Source organism: Meriones unguiculatus, chromosome X, assembly GCF_030254825.1.
Source record: "Meriones unguiculatus strain TT.TT164.6M chromosome X, Bangor_MerUng_6.1, whole genome shotgun sequence".
NCBI classification, from domain to species: domain Eukaryota; kingdom Metazoa; phylum Chordata; class Mammalia; order Rodentia; family Muridae; genus Meriones; species Meriones unguiculatus.
Window position 1 is genome coordinate 1745068 of NC_083369.1, and position 23567 is coordinate 1768634.

The following is a 23567-nucleotide window of genomic DNA, read 5'->3' on the forward strand; positions in this document are numbered from 1 at the left end:
AACTGAGGTCTGTCCAAAGTTTGACTGGAAGTATTTGAATCTGCTTTGATACCTTGCTGGATGAAATGTTTGAGAGGATATCTGTGGTAGGCTCCATTCTTTTCCCTGTCTTCTACCATTTCTAATGTCTGTCCTGTTTTCTCTTCTGAATGAGAATTAAATAGTGAAAGAAGGAAGGGGAAAAGGCCATGTAACCTATAAAGGCAGACCTCTCAGAGTCACACCATATTTCTCCTCAGAGACTATAAAAGGCACAAGGACCTGGGCAGATGTCATTCAGACACTAAGAGTCCACAGATGTCAACCCAGAACACTATACCCAGCAAAACTTTCATTCAACATAGATGGAGAAAACAAAATATTCCATGACATAACCAAATTTAAACAATATATACAAAGTGACACAACCCCACAGAAGATACTAAGAAAAACTCCACTTTAACAAGATCAACTACACCCAAGCAAACACAAAGGTAAAAGGTACTTTCACAACCAAAAAGCAAAAGAAAATAATCACACAAACAAATAATCACCACCAACATTACAATAAAAAGAACTAACAATCATTGGCTACTAATATCTATCAACATCAATGGACTTTTTTATTAACTTTTTATTCGTTTTACCTCCTTATTGTACCCCCATCCCCCTTCCCCTCCCACTGTCGCTTTCCTTCTCTCCTTTTATCCTATACATCCCAGATCATTAAGTTTCATCAGTAGAGAGCATATCCTCCTCCTCTGTGGCATGGCAAGGGAGTACCACGAGGAGGAGTAATCAAAAAGCTGGTAAGTGAGTCTCTATCCTATGTACTCTTCATTTCCCTTACTGTCTTCAAAACATAATGACTGCCTACAGATTGGGAAAGGATATTCACCAACCCTTTATCTGACAGAGGACTAATATCCAGTATATATAAAGAATTCAAAAAGTTATACAGCAACAAATCAAGTAATCTAATTTAAAAAAATGGGGTACAGAGCTAAACAGAGAATTCTCAATAGAGGAATATCGAATGGCAGAGAAACACTTAAAGAAATGTTCAACATCCACAGTCATCAGAGAAATGCAAATCAAAGTGACCCTAAGATTTCACCTTACAACCCTCAGAATGGTTAAGATAAAAAAAACAACAACAACAAAATAAACAAAAACAAAACTCAAGCAACAACACATGCTGGAGAGGATGTAGAGAAAGGGGAACACTATTCCACTGCTGGTGGGAATGTAAACTTGTACAATCACTTTGGAAGTCAATCTGGCTCTTTCTCAGACAACTAGGAATAGCATTTCCTCAAGATCCAGCAATACCAATCCTAGGCATATATCCAAAAGAGGCTCAAGTATACAACAAGGACATCTGCTCAACCATGTGTATAGCAGCTTTATTTTTAATAGCCAGAAGCTGGAAACAACCCAGATGGCCCTCAGTTGAGGAATGGATACAGAAATTGTGGTACAACTAACCAATGGAATACTACTCAGCAATAAAAAAACAAGGAAATCTTGAAATTTGCAGGTAAATGGTGAGAACTGGAAAAGATCATCCTGAGTGAGGTATCTCAAAAGCAGAAAGACACACAGGGTATATACTCACTCATAAGTGGATATTAGATATATAATATAGGATAAACATATTAAAATCTGTACACCTAAGGAAGCTAATCAAGAAGGAGGCTCTGGCTAAGATGTTCAATCCCCATTCAGAAAGACAAAGAGGATGGACATCAGAGGAGGGAGAAAACAGGGAACAGGACAGGAGCCTATCATAGAGGGCTTCTGAAAGGCTCTACCCTGCAGGGTATCGAGGCAGATACTGGGACATATAGTCTAACTTTGGGCAAAGTGCAGGGAATCTTATGAAAGAAGTGGGAGACAGTAAGACCCGGAGAGGATAGGAGCTCCACAAGGACAGCAACAGATCCAAAATGTCTGGCACAGAGGTCTTTTCTGAGACTGATACTCCAGTAAAGAACCACTCATAGAGATGGTCTGGAACCCCTGCACAGAGGTAGCTCATTGCAGTTCAGTGTCCAAGTGGGTTCCATAGTAATGGGGACAGGGATTGTCTCTGACAGGACAAGTTTGGCCTGCTCTTTGATCACATTCCTGTGAAGGGGGAAGCAGACTTGCCAAGATACAGAGGAAGACAATGCAGCCACTCCCGATGAGATCTGATAGACTATGATCAGAGGGAAGGGGAGGAAGACCTCCCCTATCAGTGGACTGGGGGAGGGGCACGGATGGGGATGAGAGATGGAGGGTCGAATTGAGAGGGGAGGAGGGAGGGAGGTACAGGGGGGCTACAAATTGAATAAACTGTAATTAATAAAAATAAAAATAATTTTAAAACACCCATGCACGTAAAATAAAAAAAAAAAAAAACAAGTGTACTTCCTTTGCAGAGGACAGGAGTTCAATTCCAAGCACCCATACAAGGTTTCGCAAAACCACTTGCAACTTCATATTTGATGCCTCTAGACCTCAGAGACACCAACACTCACATGAACATATCTACACACAGTCTTACACACATGTACAAAATTCAAAATAACAAAATGAATATTTAAGAAAAGAAAAGGGGATATAGACCAATCTAGCACCAGCTTAGCGTTGCCTGGCATTATCTGAAAGCACAGATATGCTGTCTGCAACATGCAGAAAGAGAGACAGAGACAAAGATAGAGGCAGAAACAGACAGACAGAGTGTGCAGGAAGAGCTGGAAGGCCTGAACTGGAACAGTTTTCAACTCAGCATTCCACTGTTTCTCAACACAGACTCAGACTTCCCTCGGGAACAGAAGAGTAAGAAGGCAATGCAGTTGGTGGAAGCTCTCACAAGCAGCCAACAGCAAAGAAAGGCTTGTTCACTTAGTGGTGTGGTTTAAATAAAGACCCCTTTGTCAAAGGCGTGGTTCCCAGCTTGTGGCACTTGTTGTTAGAGAGTTTGGGACACTTAGAAAAAGTGGAACCTAGCAGAAGGCTTTCTGGTACCTGAGATGTGCCACTGAAGGAGGTTACTGGGACCTGTCTTTTCCATGTTTTGGCCAGGAGGAGACTATTTTCATCATGTGTTTTCACCATAATATTCTGTCTAATTAGAAGACCAGCACAGTGTGTCCCTTGGATCCTGAGCTGATACCTGTCAGACCTTAAGGCAAAATAAAACTTCCTCTTTTAAAATGGATTCTCTGTTTGTAGATTGGGTTTCTGTTTCCTTCTGTTTCTTAGAGTAACAAGCAGGCAGAGACATCCCCAACTGAATTAAGGTGGGTGTTTAGTTTTAAAAGAGTGCTATAACTTAAAGGCCACTGAGTAGTTTATCCAAGCAGAGCTTCTGGAAAAGAAAAATTAAATACAGCATTCACTGGGCCCTTAAAGTTAACATGCCAGAGGCTGGAGAGATGGCTCAGTGGTTAAGAGGACCTGAGTTCAATTCCCACAACCACATGGTGGCTTTCAACCATCTGTAATGTAATCTGATTCACTCTTCTGCTGTGTGTGAAAACATAAAATAAATAAATCTTTAAAAAAAAGAAAATAAGACTCAGCAAATGCATCCAGAACTATGTAATACAAAATATACAGAAAACACAACATGAATTTCTCGTAAGGCAGAACGATAACATATGTCATATTAACTACTGAGAGTATTAACTTGGGGCAAAAGGTGAGTTTCAACAATTTAAATAAAAAAAAATCTTACCTTTCCTGCCCTCTTCCCTTCAGATCTCCGCTGATTTTGGATAAAATGGAGACAAGGGAGGCAAAACAAAACAAAAACAAAGACAAAAATTAGCACTAAATAGTTTACTACATAGCGATTTTATTTTTTTACAAAAATATGTCAATATTTCCAGTGCAATTGTACAATAATTTTAATCTGTTTTCATTCCTTTAGGGGTAGTTTGAGCAAATAAATATAACGGTATTGTAAATTTCATGAAACAACATGAAAAGCCACATAAAATACTATGTTTGGATTTAAAAAAACTTCAGTTAACCTACATATGCATTAACTAAAAAAATATACCCATTCCATTAGAAGATATTCTCTTTTGATATCACATACATCTCACAGAATTTTGAATGGCTAGGTCTTTTGTTTGAATATAAACATGTTTCTTATTTAAATCAGGATGAACTAGGTTCATTGGGCATTTCTGAATTAAGAACAAAAATATCTATATGACATCAAGACAAAATTTCTAATGTTAAGACAATAACGTTGGTGGTTCTTTATTTAAAATTTATTTATTTATTATTTATTAAAATTTATTAACTTTGTTTCCCAGCTGTAGCACTCTCCCTTGTTTACTCTCAGTCCCCCTCCTCTTTCCCTCTTCTACTCCTATACCCCTCTCCTAGTCCACTAATAAGGGAGGTCCTACATCCCTTCTATCCGACCCTAGCCTATCAGGTCATCAGGACTGGCTTCATCCTCTTCCTCTGTGGCCTGGCTAGGCTTCACCCACCACATGAAGATGATCAAAGAGCCAACTACTGAGTTCATGTCAGAGATAGCCCGTGCTCCCCTTACTAGGAAACCACTTGGAAATTGAGCTACCTAAGGGCTACCACTAAGCAGAGGGTCTAGAGCCTATCCATGCATGGTCCTTCGTTGACTCATCAGCATCTTCAGGGTCCCCTGAGTCCACGTTTTTTGGCTTTGTTGGTTTCCTTGTGGAGCTCCTGTCCCCTCCAGGTCTTTCTATCTCCCCCTACTTCGATAAAGTTCCCTGCACTCTGCCTAATGTTTGTTCACAGAAGCTTTATTTTTAATACCTAGAATCTAGAAATAACCTAGATGTCCTCCAACAAAAGAATGGATGCAGAAATCGACATACATTACACAATGGAATACTACTCAGCAATTAAAAACAAGGAAATCATGACATTTGCAGGAAAATGGTTGGAACTAGAAAAGATCATGCTGAGTCAGGTAACACAGAAGCAGAATGTCACACATGGTATATAGTCACTTATAAGTGGATATTAGTCATATAATATAGGATAAACATATTATAATCTATAGTCCTCAAGAAGCTAAACAACAAGGAAGACACTAGGGAAGAGGCTTACTCCTCATTCAGAAGGGCAAACTGGATAGACATCAGAAGTAGTAGAAGACAGGAAACAGGGCAGGAGCCTTCCATATGGGACCTTTGAAAGACTCTACCCAACAGGGCGACAAAGGAGATACTTATAGTTCTTTCATTATTATTATTATTTATAATTTATTCACTTTGTATCCCAGTTGTAGTACCGTCCCTCATCTCCTCCTAGTCCTATCCTCCCTCCCACTTCCTCTCCTTCCCTCTTCCTTAGTTCACTGATAGGAGAAGTCCTCCTCACCTACTGTTTGACTCTAGCATATCAAGTCCCATAAGGACTGCCTGGGTCCTCTTTCTCTGTGGGCAAGCTGGGTCACCCCACCAGGGAGAAGTGATCAAGGAGCAGGTGACTGAATTCATGTCAGAGACTGTCTCTTCTCCTCTTACTAAAGAACCCACATGGAGACTGAGTTGTTTATTGGCTACATCAAAGCAGGGGATCTAGGTTTTTGGTTGATGCAGCAGTCTCTGCAGCCACCACCCCACCACCAGGCTCTGCTTTTTTTTTTTTTAACTTTGTCAATCTCCTTGTGTTCTTAAGAGGAACATCTTAATTTATTTCAGTTAGACTAACTGTTTAAAACTCTCATAATGAACTTCTAGAGTTCAATTTATTTAAGATTTTTTCTTTGTATTGTCCCTCAGGAGGCATGTTAATTAACATTTTAAAGCTCAAGAAATTTTTAGATAGCCAGAACCTGGAAACAACCCGAATGTTCCTCAGTTGAGGAATGCATACAGAAATTGTGGTACTTTTACACAATGGAATACTACTTAGCAATTAAAAACGAGGAAATCATGACATTTGCAGGAAAATGGTGGGACCTAGAAACAACCATCCTGAGTGAAGTATCCCAGAAGCAGATAGACACACATGGTATATATTCACTTATATAGACCTGTAAGATATGGTAAACATAATGAAATCTACACACCTAAAGAAGATAAACAAGAAAGAGGACCTAGGGTATGATGATCAATCCTCACTTAGAAAGACAAATAGGATGGACATTGGATGTAGAAGCAAACAAGTAACAGGACAGGAGCCTACCACAGAGGGCCTCTGAAAGACTCTACCTAGCAGTGTACCAAAGCAGATATTAAGACTCATAACCAAACCTCCAGCAGAATGCAGGGAATCAAAAAAAGGGGGTGGGGGAGGGGGGGAGTTAGTACTACCTGGAGAAGACAGGAGTTCCACAAGAACCAAATATATCTGGGCACAGGGGTCTTTTATGAGACTGTTTCTTCAAACAAGGGCCATGTATAAAACCTAAAGCCTCTGCTCAGATGTAGTCCTTGGTAGCTCAGTATCCAAGTGGGTACCCTAATAAGGGGAACAGGGACTGTTTCTGACATGAACTTGATGGCAGACTCTTTGACCTCCCTTCCCCCCACCCCCAGGGAGGAGCAGTCCTGCTACACCACATAGGAGGACTTTGCAGCCAGTCCTGAAGACACCTGATAAACCAGTATCAGATGTAAGGGGAGGAGGTTCTCCCTCATCAGTGGACCTGGAAAGGGGCAGGGAGGAGATGAGGGTGTGACGGTGGGATTAGGAGGGAAAGAGGGAATGGGACACATCAGGGATACAAAGTTAACAAACTGTAACTAGTATTAAAAAAATAAAAATAAAAATAAATAAATAAGTAAACAAATGAAATTTTTAGGACATAATGTTTTCAGAGTTATTCTTAATTTTAAAGGATAAAGACACTATATAACAATTGAATTAAATGTCTATATCTCTACTGTTTACTTTTGTCTTGGTTCCCTGTCCATTGTACAGGAACGCAAAACTTTGTGTGAATTTTCTAGAAAGCAAATAACTACAGAAAGTTGAAATGGCAGTAGCATTTATCCTACAGTAAGAGTAAATACAGAGAGAAACACATTCAATATTATGAGAGAGAAGACATAGTCTACATTATTCATTCAATGGCCTATTACCAGTCTCAGAGAATAAATTTTTATTGTTCATAGAAACACATATGGATGTTCAAAATAGGAACTGAGGTATGGAAAGATATAATTCATCATTTATTTTCAGATGATTTAAGCTTAACATGTTCAAACTATGTATATATGTATTGATCAGAAGCAACCATTAATAGCTAAATGTTGAAATTCAACTTGTCTGCAGAGGCATAGACTAAGGATAGTATTTGAAACAACTGTCCAAGTTAGTTCTCTTGTGTTTTGACAAGTTTAATTAATTAGTGTTTACTAATTTACTATCTCTCCTCATTATGAATGATAATGACTGAGAAATAGACTAAAATTTTTAACTCTCTATAAGAAATAATCTACACAAAAAAACTTCATCCGATTTTTTAGTCATATATAAAATGATATATATATAGTGATAATATAATTCTGTATTCCATAGAATAATCCTAGATCATTTTGTTTCCTTCTCTTGAAATTATTTTAAGTATAGAGTAGGTTTTAGATTTTAGGTAAGGATGGCAATCCATTATCATACAGACTTTTAGGGAACCAAGGAAGGACATTAAAATGTTAATCTCATTTCTTTTTAAATTGTTAGTGAACTTCTGGAAACTTAATAGCTTACCCAATATTTAATAGAATCTTTCTGGCCACAGTTCCAAAATATGCTTGTTCATTTGAATTATGTACTAAAAATGGCAGTATTGCCCAAGTTGTTCTACTTTTGATAGTATTTCAGAATCCCCATTGAAGAAAAAAAAATAGAAAAATATGATAAACAGCAAAGTCCTTTTTTAATCCATACCACTCAGTTATCAGGATATTTTCATATCAGTTATTATGAGTGGGTTCTATGTAGTGCATTTCTGTTAGACAAACACAATTAAAAGAATATATTGAAACATATTGTATGGCATATTAGTAGCTAATTATCAACATATTTATGATATAAATATTTTAAAAAGTTCTTCTAGTGTTATGAATCATGGTACAAGTCTATATATCTGGCATTGCTGACCCTAAAGCTTAAAGACCTTGACTATATCTAGTGTGGAAAATAAAGATCTTGTCTTGAAAGAAAAATATGAGTGTGTGTATGTGCTTCCCTAAAAATTTGCCACAAAATAATCAACACTAAACAAACAAAAACACTATAAAACTATATACATTTAAAAATATATACAAAAAGAAGAAAGTTTTACATTTTTATATATTTCCAAGTTTAAGGCATAATAATAAAATCGTTTGATATGTGACATTATAATTTAATTCTTTAATTTAGTATAATGATTTTACATTTCAGTTGTATTGTAACTGTTATTTTAGTAAATGCATTTACTTTTTGTGTGTAATAAAATTGTTTTGTAAACAATCATGTTTTGTTACACATTTTTTCATTGATGCTGATTTAGTTTGTTAGCACATATGATTATTAGGAATAATCTAATTATAAACATATAGAGAAATGTTATATTTGTGCATAAAACTGATGGTATAAATAAAAAATATCCCTCAGAGGGACAAGTATTTGAATACTTGGTTCTTAGTTGGTAGCACTGATTGTGGAGGTGGGACAGTCCTGTTATTTGAAGGTAAGTCACTGGGAACTGGTTTTGAGAGTACATAACCTTGACCTACATCCACTTTACTCTCCCTGCTTCATTTTTGCAGTTGAAGATGTGATCTCACAAGTTCCTCTTCCTCCTGCCATATATAGTAATTATTATCATGCTAAACCACCACGGTTGACTTTTAAGTCTCTGACTTCATAATCTCTGAATTCATTCCTGGTTCATCCAACAGCTAATGGAAACATGTGTAGAGACCCACAACCATACATTACACAGAGTTCAAGTAATCTTTTAAAAATGTTTATTATTATTATTATTTACAATTTATTCACTTAGTATTCCGCTGTAGCCTCCTCCCTCATCTCCTCTTTATTCCACCCCTCCCATTCATCTTCCTTCATTTTCCCCCTCCTTTAGTCCACTGATAGGGGAGGTCCTCTTTCTCCTACTATCTAACCCTAGCCTATCAGGTCTCATCAGGACTGTATGGATCCTCTTCCTCCATGGTCCAGTAAGGCCACCCCACCAGTGTTGATGAAAGAACAGGTAACAGAGTTTATGACAGAGACTGCTCTTTCACCCCTTAGAGGTACCTACATGGAGACAGAGCTGCCCAAAAGTACATCTGAGCAGGGAGTCTACGTTTCTCTACATGTAGAACCTATTGAAGAAGCCAGAGAGGTCAAGTACACCGTAAGAAAGCCTACAAAATCAACAAATCTGGATCCAACGAGGATCAATGAAACAGAAACCCCAACCAGAGAACATGCATGTGATGGGCCTAGCCCTCTTACACATATGTAAAAGATATGCAGCTTAGTTTTCATTTGGGAGCCCTAACAGCAAGAGCAAAGGTGACTCTGACTCTGTTTAATTCCTCTGGATACCTTTCCTTTACCTGGGATGCCTTGCCTAGAATCAGTAGAAGAAGATGCACATATTTCTACTGTAATTGGTATGCCAATGCTGGCTGATATGCATGGGAGACATCCTTTTTTTCTGAGGAGAAAGGGAGGACAGAAGAAAGGAGCCAGAAGTTGAGGTGGAATGGAGGGACTGGGAGGAAAGGAGAGGCATAAAGTAAAGGAATGAGTTAATTGGAAAAAAAAAGTTAAACAGAAGCAAAATGGTTTAAACATGGCCTATGAGTATATCTTTACAGATGATAACAAATTCCCAGCTTCTCACCAAGGGTGATTTACGATAACATTACATCTTATTCATACATAATCCATTTGGTTTATTTAAAACTCCAGTCTTGCCTTGAAATGTTCTCATATTATGACAATAACAAAAGTAATGTGATGGACACATCTGTTTTCTAAAATTACTGCACATTAGATAAAAGACTATTTTCATTTTTAATTGTTTCCATAAGAATTTTTGTTTTCTGTCAAGATGTATGCAATTACCTATGATATCACTTTAAATTACACATCATCTTCACATGTTTTTATGAAATGGGAAAACATGACTGAGGATATTGTTTGTGTCTATTAAAATTTGTAAATGTTGGCAAAATGAACATAAAAACAATAAAATAATTATGAAAACTATCAAAAGAATATAAATGATCTTCCTTATTTCGAGAAAAAAATATCATATTACTTAGTTTTGTAGTTTTTCAGCTCTCATATGAAATTAAGATAAAATATATCTAAAACAAATAATTAAGATGACAAGAATCAAATTTCAGGCAAAAAGTTGTTTAAATGTTACATGAGTTTATAAGCTAGCAAAGGCCTCAAGAACAAGCTAAAAGCAAAGATAATTTCATGTAAACACCAGTTAACATCCAGTATTGTAATATTAATTTTAACCTAGAGTATTTCCTGTATGGAAACACATAATCTTCAGGTTTATTACACCAATTTCCTGAGTACGCTGTTGACTGTAATAGAATATATTACTTGGATATGAGTATATGTTCCTTTATTTCAGGTGTGATTCACTGTTCCATTAAGCAATAGATAAATTATGTAATATAGGTAATTTCATATATTCATTAAAATTTGTGAATTTATAACATTTATAATTTCTATATTATTAATACTCCATTTCTTAACTAATAAATATCTATGATAGATAGATAAATTTATAGATAGATTTGTGCAGTGTAGTATTTGCCCTGATTTTATTGTTAGTCAAATGCGTTTTACAACTCCTGAAGGAATTCTAAAATTTACAATCTGATTTGCTACTTGATAGCTATGTGTTTTCACATTCTCCATTATATATCTCTTTACATAGGTATACTGCTCATTGTGTATTTATTATTCCTTTGGATATAATGTGGACATACTACTACACATAACTGTTCACATATTTCCAATTGAGTTACTATAATTTTCTACCCAGTCTAAGATGTGTTACATACAAGGAGGTTATCCTATATAAAAAAAGCAAAGGATCAACATGTATGGATATAACCTAGAACTTCTGCTCGGATGTAGCCCGTGGTAGCTCAATAACCAATTGGTTTTGCCCTAGTAAGGGGAACAGGGACTATTTCTGACAGGAACTCAAGGGCAGGCTCTTTGACCTCACTACCCCCCAGGGGAGGAGCAGTCCTGCTAGGCTACAGAGCAGGAATTTGCAGCCAGTCCTGAAGATACCTGATAAAACCGGGTCAGATGAAAGGGGAAGAGGTCTTCTCCAATCAGTGGACTTGGAAAGGGGGAGGGAGGGAATATGAGGGAGGGAGAGGTTGGGAGGGAATGAGGGAACAGGATATAGCTGGAATACAGAGTTAATAAAACGTAACTAATAATAAAAAGAAAAAAAACCTGTTTATTACTTTCATATTCTACCAAGGTAGTTCAATGGCACATTTACCAGGGTTGTTAGGGAAAAATTGTTAAAACAAATATCTTTGTGCTTTAAGAAAATAGATTCTTGTATGAGATGTTTCAGATTTTTGTTTGAAGGCACTTAGTGCTATGAAGTTTACTCTTAGCACTGCTTTCATTGTGTCCCATAAATTTGGATATGTTGTGGTGACTTCATTTTCATTGAATTCTAGGAAGTCTTTAATTTCTTTCTTCATCTCTTCCCTGAAAAAGCTGTCATTGAGTAGTGAATTGTTCAGTTTCTCATACAAGCAACTTAACTAGTCACTTGAAAGCCCTAGGGAAAAAATAAAAAAAGAAAAGAAGCAGACACACACAAGAAGAATAGACAACTAAAAATATTCAAACCAGGGATGAAATTAATAAGCAAGAAACAAAGACAACAATTCAAAGAATCAATGAAACCAAGAGCTGGTTCTTTGAGAAAATCAACAAGATAGAAAAACTCTTAGCCAAACTGACTAAAAGGCAGAAATACACTATCCAAATCAGCAAAATCAGAAATGAAAAGGGGGACATAACCACACACACTGAGGAAATTCAAACAATCATTAGGTCTTATTTCAAAAGCCTATAAGCCACAAAATTTGAAAATCTAAGCCCATCAGAATGGCCATGATCAAGAAAACAAGAGACAATACATGCTAGAGAGTATGTAGAAAAAGGGGAACCCTACACCATTGCTGGTGGGAATGTAAACATGTACAACCACTTTGGAAATCAATCTGGCGCTTTCTCAGACAATTAGGAATAGTGTTTCCTCAATATCCAGCTATACCACACCTAGGCATATATACAAAATATGCTCAAGTACACAAGGATATTTGCTCAAACATGTTTGTAGCAGCTTGATTTGTAATAGCCAGAACCTGGAAACAAGCCAGATACTCCTCAACTGAGGACTAGATACAGAAATTGTGGTACATTTACAAATTAGAACACTACTCAGCAATTAAAAACAAGGAAATCATGAAATTGGCAGGCAAATGGTGGGATCTAGAAAAGATCATCCTGAGTTAAGTTTCTTAGAATCAGAAATACACACGTGACATATACTCACTTAGAAGTGGATATTAGACTTATAAGATAAACATACTGAAATCTGTACACCTAAAGACACTAAGCGAGAAGGAAGACCCTGGGTAAGATGATCAATACTCACTTAGAAAGGCAAATGGGTTTGACAACAGAAGAGGGAGAAAACAGGGAATAGGACAGGAGCCTACCACATAGGACCCCTGAAACACTCCACCCAATAGGGTATCAAAGCAGATGCTGAGACACATAGCCAAACTTTGGGAAGAGTGCAGGAAATCTTATGAAAGAAGAGGGAGATAGAAAGACCTGGCGGGGACAGGAGCTCCTCAAGGAGAACGACAGAAACAAAATATCTGGTCACAGGGTCTTTTCTGCTACTGCTACTCCAACCAAGGACCATGCATGTAGATAACCTAGAACCCCTGCGGAAAAGTAGCCCATGGCAGCTCAGTCTCCAAGTGGGTACCCTAGTAAGGACAACAGGGAATGTCTCTGACATGAAATCAGTGGCTGGCTCTTTGATTACATCCCCCTGATGGGGGAGCATCCTTACCAGGCTACATAGGAAGATAATGCAGCCAGTCCTGTTGAGACCTGATAGGCTAGGGTCTGATGGAAGAGGAGGAAAACCTCTCCTTCAGTGGACTTGGAGAGAGTCATGGGAGGCGATGAGGGTAAGAGGGTGGGATTTAGAGGGAATGAGGTAGGGGGCTAAAGCTGGGATACAAAGTGAATAAACTATAATTCATATAAAAATTTAAATTAAAAAGAGAAAATCAAAATGAAATGGACAATTTTCTTGATCAATTCCACTATCCAAAGTTGAATCAAGACCAGGTAAATAAATCAAACAGTCCACTATCTCCGAAGGAAATAGAAGCTGTCATCAAAAGTCTCCCATCCAAAAAAAGGCCAGGGCCAGATGGATTCAACACAACATTTTACCAGTCCTGAAAAGAAGAGTTAACACCAATACTTTTCAAACTAGTAGGCAAAATAGAAACAGAAGGAACATTATTAAACACATTCTACGAAGCCGTAGTCACCTCAATACCTAAACCTCACAAAGACCCAACAAAGAAAGAGAATTTCAGGACAATCTCCCTTATGAACATTGATGCAAAAATACTCAACAAAATACTCTCAAAATGAATCCCAGAACATATTAAAAATATCATCCACTATGGCTAAGTAGGCTTCATCTCAGGTATGCAGGGATGGTTAATTATGAAAATTCATTAATGTAAAACACCATCTAAACAAACTGAAATAAAGAAACCACATGAATCTCCTTAGATTCTGGAAAACATTTAATAAAATCCAACACTTGTTAATGTTTAAAGTCTTGGAGAGATCAGGGATACAAAGCACATATTTGAACATAGTAAAGACAGCAAGCCTGTAACCAACATAAAACTAAACAGAGAGAAACTTAAATCATCCCCATTGAAACCAGGGACAAGGCAAAGCTGTCCATTCTCCATTCAAAACAGTTCTGGAAGTCCTTGCCAGAGCAATAAGACAAAAAAGATCAAGGGGATTCGAATCAGAATGGAAGAAGTCAAACTATCACTATTTGCAGATTTTATGGTATACATGAGTGGTCTCAAAATTCTTCCAGAAAACTCCCACAGCTCATAAACACCTTCAGCAAAGTGGCTGGGTACAAAATTAATTAAAAACAAAACAAAACAAAACAAAACAAAAACATCAGTAGCCCTCCTGTATAAAACAGACAAATGGGCTGAGAAAGAAATTAGGGAAACAACACCCTTCACAATAGCCCCAATTTCATAAGGTACCTGGGGTAACTTTATCCAATCAGGTCAAAGACTTGTATGAAAAACAAACAAACAAACAAACAAACAAAAATCCAACTTCAAATCTCTGAAGAAAGAAATAGAAAATATCAGAAGAACGAATGGTCTCCCATGCTTGGCAGGATTAACAAAGTAAAAAGTCCTTCTTACCAAAAACGATCTACAGATTCAATAAAATTCCCATCAAATCACCAACACAATTTGTAACAGATCTTGAAAGAAAAATTCTAAACTTCATATGGAATAACAAGAAACCCATAATAGCTTAAAGAATCCTTTAAAATAACAGATCTTCTGAAAGTATCTCCATCCCTGATTTCAAGCTGCACTAGAGCAACAATAATAAAAACTGCATGCTACTGGCAAAAAAACAGACTTATGGATCAATGAAATCAAATTGAAGACCCAGAAATAAACTCACACACTTATGGACACCTGATTTTTGACAAAGATGTCAATACAATGTAAAAAAGCTAGCAGAGTTCAGGGAATCTTATGAAGGAAGGGGGCAATAGAAAGACCTGGAGGGGATAGGAGCTCCTCAAGAAGAGCAACAGAACTAAGAAATCTGGGCCCAGGGGTCTTTCCTGAGACTTTTACTCCAACCAAGGATCCTGCATGGAGATAACTGAGAACCCCTGCTTAGAGGTAGCCCATGGCAGTTCAGTCTCCCAGTGGGTACCCTAGTAAATGGAACAGGGACTGTCTCTGTCATGAACTCAGTGGCTGACTCTTTGATCACCTCCCCATGATGGGAGGAGGGCTGCCTTTTCAGGCTACAGAGGAGGACATTGCAGCCAGTCCTGATGAGAGCTGATAGGCTAAGGTCAGATGGAAGGGGAAGAGTACCTCCTCTATCAGTGGGCTTGGAGAGGTTCATGGGAGGAGTTTAGGGTAGGAGGGTGAGATTTGGAATGAATGAGGGAAGGGGCTTCAGGTGTGATGTAAAGTTAATAAATTTTAATAAATTAAGAAATAAAAATAATAAAAAAGAAAAGTAGAAAAAGGAACTAGATTCTCCTAAAAAGAATAGAGATCACAGCACTGACCTATCTATCTATCTATCTATCTATCTATCTATCTATCTATCTATCTATCTATAATTATATATAATAATGTGGTATCATCTCCTTCTTTATTAAAAGGCTTAATTAATAATTTTTCTTATAAATAATTTTTACATATTTAGTAGCAGTGTTGGCAGATATGTAGAATGAACACTAATTAAAGGTTAAACTTCATATTTACCACATCTCAATCTGTGTCTAGGATGCTGCCAGAATTTCCTAAGAAATAAAGAAAAACACATTTCCTGAGTCATCTAAGAAGTGTTGAATTATGAAACTCTTGCATTAAAACTGCATGAGATAGGGTCTGAGTCTTATTTTAAAAGTTATTTCATTCCCTTAGAAGTATATATGCCTCAGGCATCTTCTCTGTATTTAGCATGCAAAGTATCTAAAATATTTTGAGTTTGTACATTTTTTACTTCTCTGTGAAGTTCTCTTGGAGATTTTTTTTTTTTTTTTAGAAAATTGACTTTGTTTCATAAAATTCATAAAATTCCATTAAATCTGCCCAATGTTTGACTGAGGGTCTCAGCCTCTCCTTCAATATTCCAACCATTAGTTTCTTTCAGCGGCCCTCTGTGCTATGCTCCTGTCCTGTTCCCTCTCTTCTCCTGCTTCCAATGTCTATTGAATTTGCCCTTGTGAATGTGGATTGAGTATCTTCCCTAGGGGTCTCCTTGTTGTTTATCTTCTTTAGGAGTATAGATCTTTGTATGTTTATCCTATATTACATGTCTAATAACCACTTATGAGTGAGTATACCTTGTGTGTCTTTCTGCTTCTGGGTTACCTCACTCAAGATTATCTTTTCTGGTTGCTACCATTTGCCTGTAAATTTTATGATTTTCTTGTTTTTAATAGCTGAGTAGTATTCCATTGTGTAAATGTGCCACAATTTCTGTATTCATTTTTCCCTTATTGGGCATCTTGATAGTTTCCAGATTCTGGCTATTACGAATACAGCTTCTATGAACATGGTTTAGCAAATGTCCTAGTTGTATGGTTGAGCATATTTTGGATATATGCCTAGGATTGCTAAAAGACCTGGAGGAGACAGGAACTCCAAAAGGAGGCCAACAGAGCCAAAAACACTGAGCGCTGGCAGCCCTGCAGAGACTGAACCTTCAACCAAGGATAGTGCATGTAGAGGACTTAAAACCCCTGCTCAGATGCAGCCCTTACACTCAATCTCCAAGTGGTTTCTCTAGTAAGGGGACCAGGAGCTGCCATTGGCATGAACTCAGTGGCAGGCTCTCTGATCACTTCCCCCTGAGGGTGTTGCCAGTCGTGATGAGAATTGATAGGCTATGGTCAGATAGAAAGTGGGGAAGACTTCCCCTTTCAGTGGTCTATGGGAGTGGCCTATGGGGAATAGAGGCAGGGAAGACAGGATTGGGAGGAGACGTGGAAATTGGCCACAGCCTGGATACAAAGTAAATAAATTTTAATAAGTAATAAATAAAATTAAAATAATAAGTACAGAAAAAAAAGATAATTGACTATGTTAAAGTTGCTATTTTCAGCTTCCAATTCAATATAAAACAGACAATGATTCCATTTATCTGACTGGCTTTATTTTCAGCAGAGTTCTGTATTTAGGACAGTTTTACTTTTTATTAATGGTTAATTATTATTAATTATTTTGAAATATTTAGAAAATTATAATTTACAGAAAGCTTATTTGTGCAGGTTTTTGAAACCAAAACAAATAACTGAACAACTGATCTGTGGCAGTAGATAAAATCTCAGTCTCACAAGGTAAATAGGTTAGATTAAAACCCAATTTCACTCTTATTAATTTTGTCATTTTGTTGATTGGTAAATTCTTGAACCACTTTGTGATTGAATCTGCTCACTTGTAAAACATCAGTAATAATACTAATAATGTGACATTGTGGCTATGTCATTATGTTAATACACAGTTTTGTAGTAAGAACTCAAAAGTGATAGCTGATAGCTGGCATTACTATTGTCATTATTTTTACAGTGCAATACTATATGCACTGTAACCCTAACCCTAATCATAATGCTAACAAAATACTATGTGAAATGAGGAAACTGTTGAGGTTTAAATGATAATGGCCACCATTGTCTCATACATTTAATGCTTAGTTCACAGTTGCTGAGCTGTTTAACAAGGATTAGGACATATGGCCTTGCTGGAAAAGGTGTATCACTAGGAATGGATTTTGATCCTATCACTGTAAGTGATATTGAGGATTGTGATTGCAAAACATTTCCTTTGGAGTTTCAGGTGAGTCACTCAAGAAAACAATTTTAAGCAAACCAGATAATGCTAATATGTTTTTTCCTTAGCATATAAAATACATTTTAATCAAATAGTTTGTTTAGCTAGTGAATATAGATCAGAAATAATTAAGTGGTTAAGTTTGTTTTAAAATATTGATTTAAATTACTAAAATAACACGTATGTATGTACATTTAAATTATTTAATTATATTTTAATTTTATAACTCACAAGGAATACTAGTATCTAAAATTTCAAGTTGATGTAGATTTTAGTTAGTTGGTCAAATAATTTACATTTCACAATCCTTTTATATTTTTTGTAGTGAAATGCAAAGGCATAATCATGTTTCTCAGAAACCAACATTTGTATGTTTTTTATTTTCTTCCAGGGACATAGTCAATTTTTCTCACAGTAAAAATGGCACTTTTCCAACGCTATGGAAACAGTGTAAATAAAATATTGAGATAAACATGATTTGTCAATGACAGAAGAAATCCTATAAAAACCTATAGATAGAGCATTTTACCACAGAGGATGCCATCAGCTGGCAATTTCATCAGTCTATTAAATCTGTAAGCCATTATCTTTTGCCTACATTGGTTTTTGTTTTGGAGTTTGGAGTTTTTGTTCCCCAAAACTATTGACTTATTTCACCCAGGCTTGGCATAAGGGTTTTTAGAAATTATGGTCCTCATTTTATTATCTGTAATTAAATACGACTACAAAAAACAAAGGAAACAGCAAAAACTAAACCATAACTTAACATAGATGTTAATAAGAAGTAAGCTTAATAAGAAGTAAGAATGCGTCAGCATTATGCTAAATAAATACCTCCTACCTATCAGTTATACTAAAATTTTCAGTACTTTTTTGCATTTGAAAATGTTACTAGCTTGTTTTAAAGGTAAGTTCATTGAATTATACCAAGATAGGTGATTAAATAGCATTCAGAGGTGAAGTAGCATGCTCATGATGGCAAAGCTAATGTTACACAATTTGTACTCTATTAAAAACCAATGTGATTTTAAAGCTTTCTATGATAATAACCTCAAAATAACTGTAAAATCTTCATGATTTTAATAGTAACTTCTTTATAAGGTAAAGAATACTATATGTATTAACAAATGATATAGCAATAATTTATTATTATTATGTCTTTGATTTTTGAGACAAGATCTCTCTGTAGTCCTGTAAGTGAATTATAGAATACTTACAATCTTTATAAGTAAAATTAAAATTATTACAGTGAATGGAAATATAATTTCTATTTCAGCTATGTTACTGTACATATGTTTGTTTCCTTCAAAAAATTAAAGAATTTAAAATTGCCAGTCTTAATTGGTTTAAAATTCCTATTTATTTGGCAAAAGATTTTACTGCCTAAGAAGATATTTCATTGCATATTACACTTTTTTGCTTTAAAAAAAATTTTTGGTTATTTTCCTATATATCCTTCATTACTTTTACAAATGATCTTTGAAATTATAATGATATGTTGCCCTCCATAGTCTTTCTTAAATCCCTCTCATTCAAATTACCTACTATCGAATGAGGTATCTCAGAAGCAGAAAGACACACATGTTATATACTCACTTATAATTGGATATTAAACATATAATATAGGATAAACATACTAAAATTTGAACACCTAAAGAAGCTAAACAAGAAGGGGGACCCTCAGTAAGATGGTCAATCCTTACCCAGAAAGTCAAATGGGATGGACAACAGACTAGGGAGAAAACAGGAAATAGGACAAGAGCCTACCACAGAGGGCCTTTGAAAGACTCTACCCACCAAGGTATCAAAAGAGATGCTGAGTGTCTGCTTGTCTTCTTCTGTGGCATGGTAATGCTGCTTTCCCCTCAAGGGGAGGTAATTAAAGAGCAGGCCAATCAGTTCATGTCAGAGACAGTCTCTGTTCCTATTACAGTGGAACCCACTTGGATACTGAACTGCCATGGGCTACATCTGTGCAGGGGTCTTAGGTTATCTCCATGCATAGTCCTTGGTTGGAATATCAGTCTCAGGAAAGACCCCTGTGCTCAGATTTTTTGGTTCTGTTGCTCTCCTTGTGGAGTTCCTGTCCTCTCCAGATCTTGCTGTTTCCCACTTCTTTCCTAAGATTCCCTGCACTCTGCCCAAAAGTTACCCATAAATCTCAGCATCTACATTGATAGTCTGCAGGGCAGAGCTTTTCAGAGGTCCTCTGATGAGACCTAATTGACTAAGATCAGAAGGAAGGAAAAGAAGTCCTCCCCTATCAGTGGACTTGGGGAGGGGCATGCATGCAGAGGGTGGAGGAAGGGAGGGATTGGGATGGGAGGAGGGAGAGAACCACAGGGGGGATACAAAGTGAATAAAGTGTAATTAATAAAGAATAAATATGCAAAAAATAAATTATTGGATAAATTGAATTAAAAACAAAAGAGAGAGAGAGAGAGAGAAATGCTGAGACTTATAGCCAAACTTTGGAAGGAGTGCAAATTTTGAAAGAAGAGGGAGATAGGAAGACCAGGAGGGGACAAGAACTCCACAAGGAGGTCAACAGAACCAAAACCTCTGGGCAGAGGGGTCATTTCTGAGACTGTTACTTCAACTGAGGATGGTGCATGGAGATTACCTAGAACTCCTAGAACTCCTGCACAGATGTAGTCCATGGCAGCTCAGTCTCCAAGTGAGTTCCCTTGTAATGGGGACAGGGACTGTCTCTGACAGGAACTAAGTTGCTGGCTCTTTGGTTACCTCTCCCTGAGGGGGGAGAAATTTTACTAAGCTACAGAAGAAGGCAATGCAGCCATTTCTGATGGAATCTGATAGGTTAGGGTCAGAGGGAAGGACAAGAGGACCTCCCCTATCAGTGGACTTGGGGAGTGGTATGGGAGGAGATGAGGGGTGGAATTGGGACAAAATGAGAGAGGGAGTTATAAAGGGGATACAAGGTGAATAAAATAATTTATAAATAAATAAATTAATTAATTAAAAAAAATTAATCCCAGGCATGCAAGGGTGGTTCAACATACAGAAATCCATCAGTGTAATCCACCACATAAACAAACTAAAGGAAAAAAAACCACATGATCATCTCCTTGGATGCCGAAAAAGCATTTGACAAAGTCCAACACCCATTCATGTTTAAAGTATTGGAGAGATCAGGGATACAAGGCACATACTTAAACATAATAAAGGCAATATACAGGAAGCCTACAGCCAACATCAAACTCAATGGAGAGAAACTTAAATCAATCCCACTGAAATCAGGGACAAGAAAAGGCTGCCCACTCTCTCCATATCTCTTCAACATAGTACTTAAAGTCCTAGCCAGAGCAATAAGACAACTAAAGGAAATCAAGGGGATACAAATCAGAAAGGAAGAGGTCAAAGTGTCATTATTTGCAGATGATATGATAGTATACATGAGTGACCACAAAAATTCAACCAGAGAACTCCTTCAGCTGATAAACACCTTCAGCAAAGTGGCTGGATACAAAATCAACTAAAAAAAAAAAAATCAGAAGCCCTCCTGTATACAAAAGACAAAAGGGCCGAGAAAGAAATTAGGGAAACAACACCCTTCACAATAGCCACTAATAACATAAAGTACCTTGGGGTGACACTAACCAAGCAAGTGAAAGACCTGTTTGAGAAAAAAAGAAATTGAAGAGGATATCAGAAGATGGAAAGATCTCCTGTGCTCATGGATTGGTAGGATTAACATTGTGAAAATGGCCATCCTGCCAAAAGCAATCTACAGATTCAACGCAATTCCCATCAAAATACCAACTCAATTCTTTTCAGACCTTGAAAAAAAGATTCTCAGCTTCATATGGAGAAACAAAAAACCTAGAATCTCCAAAACAACCCTGTACAACAACAGATCACCTGGAGGTATCTCCATTCCCGATCTCAAGCTGTACTACAAAGCAATAGTAATAAAAACTGCATGGTATTGGCATAGAAACAGAAAAGAGGATCAATGGAACTGAATAGAAGACCCAGAAATAAACCCACGTACATATGAATACTCAATTTTTGACAAAGCAGCCAAAACCATTCAATGGAAAAAAGATAGCATCTTCAACAGATGGTGCTGGTCTAATTTGATGTCTACATGCAGAAAAATGAAAATAGAACCACATTTATCACCCTGCACAAAACTAAAGTCTAAGTGGATCAAAGACCTCAACATAAAACCAGATACGCTGAATCTGTTAGAAGAAAAATTGGGGAACAGCCTAGAACTCATTGGCACAGGAGACAACTTCCTGAACAGAACTCCAACAGCACAGGCTTTAAGAGCAACAATCAATAAATGGGAACTCATGAAACTGAAAAGCTTCTGTAAAGCAAAGGACACTGTCATCAAAACAAAACGACTGCCTACAGATTGGGAAAGAATCTTCACCAACCCTTTATCTGACAGAGGGCTAATATCCAGTATATATAAAGAACTAAAGAAGCTGAAAAGTAGCAAACCAAGTAATCCAATTAAAAAATGGGGAACGAAGCTAAGCAGAGAATTCTCTGTAGAGGAATATAGAATGGCAGAGAAACACTTAAAGAAATGCTCAACATCATTAGCCATTAGGGAAATACAAATGAAAATGACCCTGAGATATCACCTTACACCCATCAGAATGGCCAAGATGAAAAACTCAAATGACAACACATGTTGGAGAGGTTGTAGAGAAAGGGAAACACTCCTATATTGCTGGTGGGAATGTAAACTGGTACAACCACTTTGGAAGTCAATCTGGCGCTTTCTCAGGCAATTAGGAATAGTGCTTCCTCAAGATCCAGCCATACCACTCTTAGGCATATACCCAAAATTTGCTCAAGTACACAATAAGGACATTTGCTCAACCATGTTTGTAGCAGCTTTATTTGTAATAGACATAACCTGGAAACAACCCAGATGTCCATCAACGGAGGAATGGATACAGAAATTGTCGTATTTTTACACAATGGAATACTACTCAGCAATCAAAAAAGAGGAAATCATGAAATATGCAGGCAAATGGTGGGATCTAGAAAAGATCATTCTGAGTGAAGTATCCCAGAAGGAGAAAGACAAACACGGAATATACTCGCTTATATAGACCTAAAAGATAGGATAAACATAATGAAATCTATACACCTAAAGAAGATAATCAAGAAAGTGGACATGGGGTATGACGCTCTATCCTCATTTAGAAAGACAAATGGGATATGCATTGAACGTATGACAGGAGTCTACCGCAGAAAGCATCTGAAAGACTCTACCAGCAGTGCTCCAAAATAGATACTAAGACTCACAACCAAACCTTCGGCAGAGTGCAGGGAATCATGTGAAAGAAGGGGAGTTTGATGTGGAAAGGATAGGAGCTCCACAAGGACCAAACATATCTGGGCACAGGGTCTTTTCTGAGATGGACACTCAACCAAAGACCATGAGAGGATAAAACCTAGAACCTCTGCTCAGATGTGACCTGTGATAGCTCAGTAATCAATTGGTTTCCCATAGTAAGGGGAACAAGGACTATTTCTAACAGGAACTCAATGACTGGCTCTTTGGCCTCTCCACCCCCCAAGGGAGGAGCAGTCCTGTTAGGCCACAGAGGAGGACTTTGCAGCCAGTCCTGAAAATACCTGACAAAAGGAGTCATATGAACTTGGAAGTGGACTTGGAAAGGGGCAGGGAGGAGATAAGGGAGGGTGGGATTGGGTAGGGAATGAGGGATACAGCTGGGATACAGAATTAATAAAATGTAACTAATGAGAAAAATAAAATTAAAAAAAAAACAAAAGCAAATTACCTATTATCGTTCAAATTCATTGTCGCTTTTTGTTCAATGATAATTTATATATTTTTCAGATAATTTTAGAAATTGTTTTTCTCTTTGAGACCTGATTGTCAGGGGTATTAAA

General features: G+C 37.0%; 1 protein-coding gene across 7 annotated transcripts in view; it reads right to left on the minus strand.

The window, feature by feature from the left end:
• The window catches only part of Pcdh11x (protocadherin 11 X-linked), a 630344-nt gene that overhangs the window by 320344 nt on the left and 286433 nt on the right, over positions 1–23567 (minus strand). For all 7 annotated transcript variants that reach the window (XM_060375759.1, XM_060375757.1, XM_060375760.1 and 4 more), the window contains one exon: positions 3707–3736. In XM_060375759.1, the coding sequence (XP_060231742.1) occupies positions 3707–3736 (30 nt within the window). The remainder of the gene's footprint in view (positions 1–3706; positions 3737–23567) is intronic.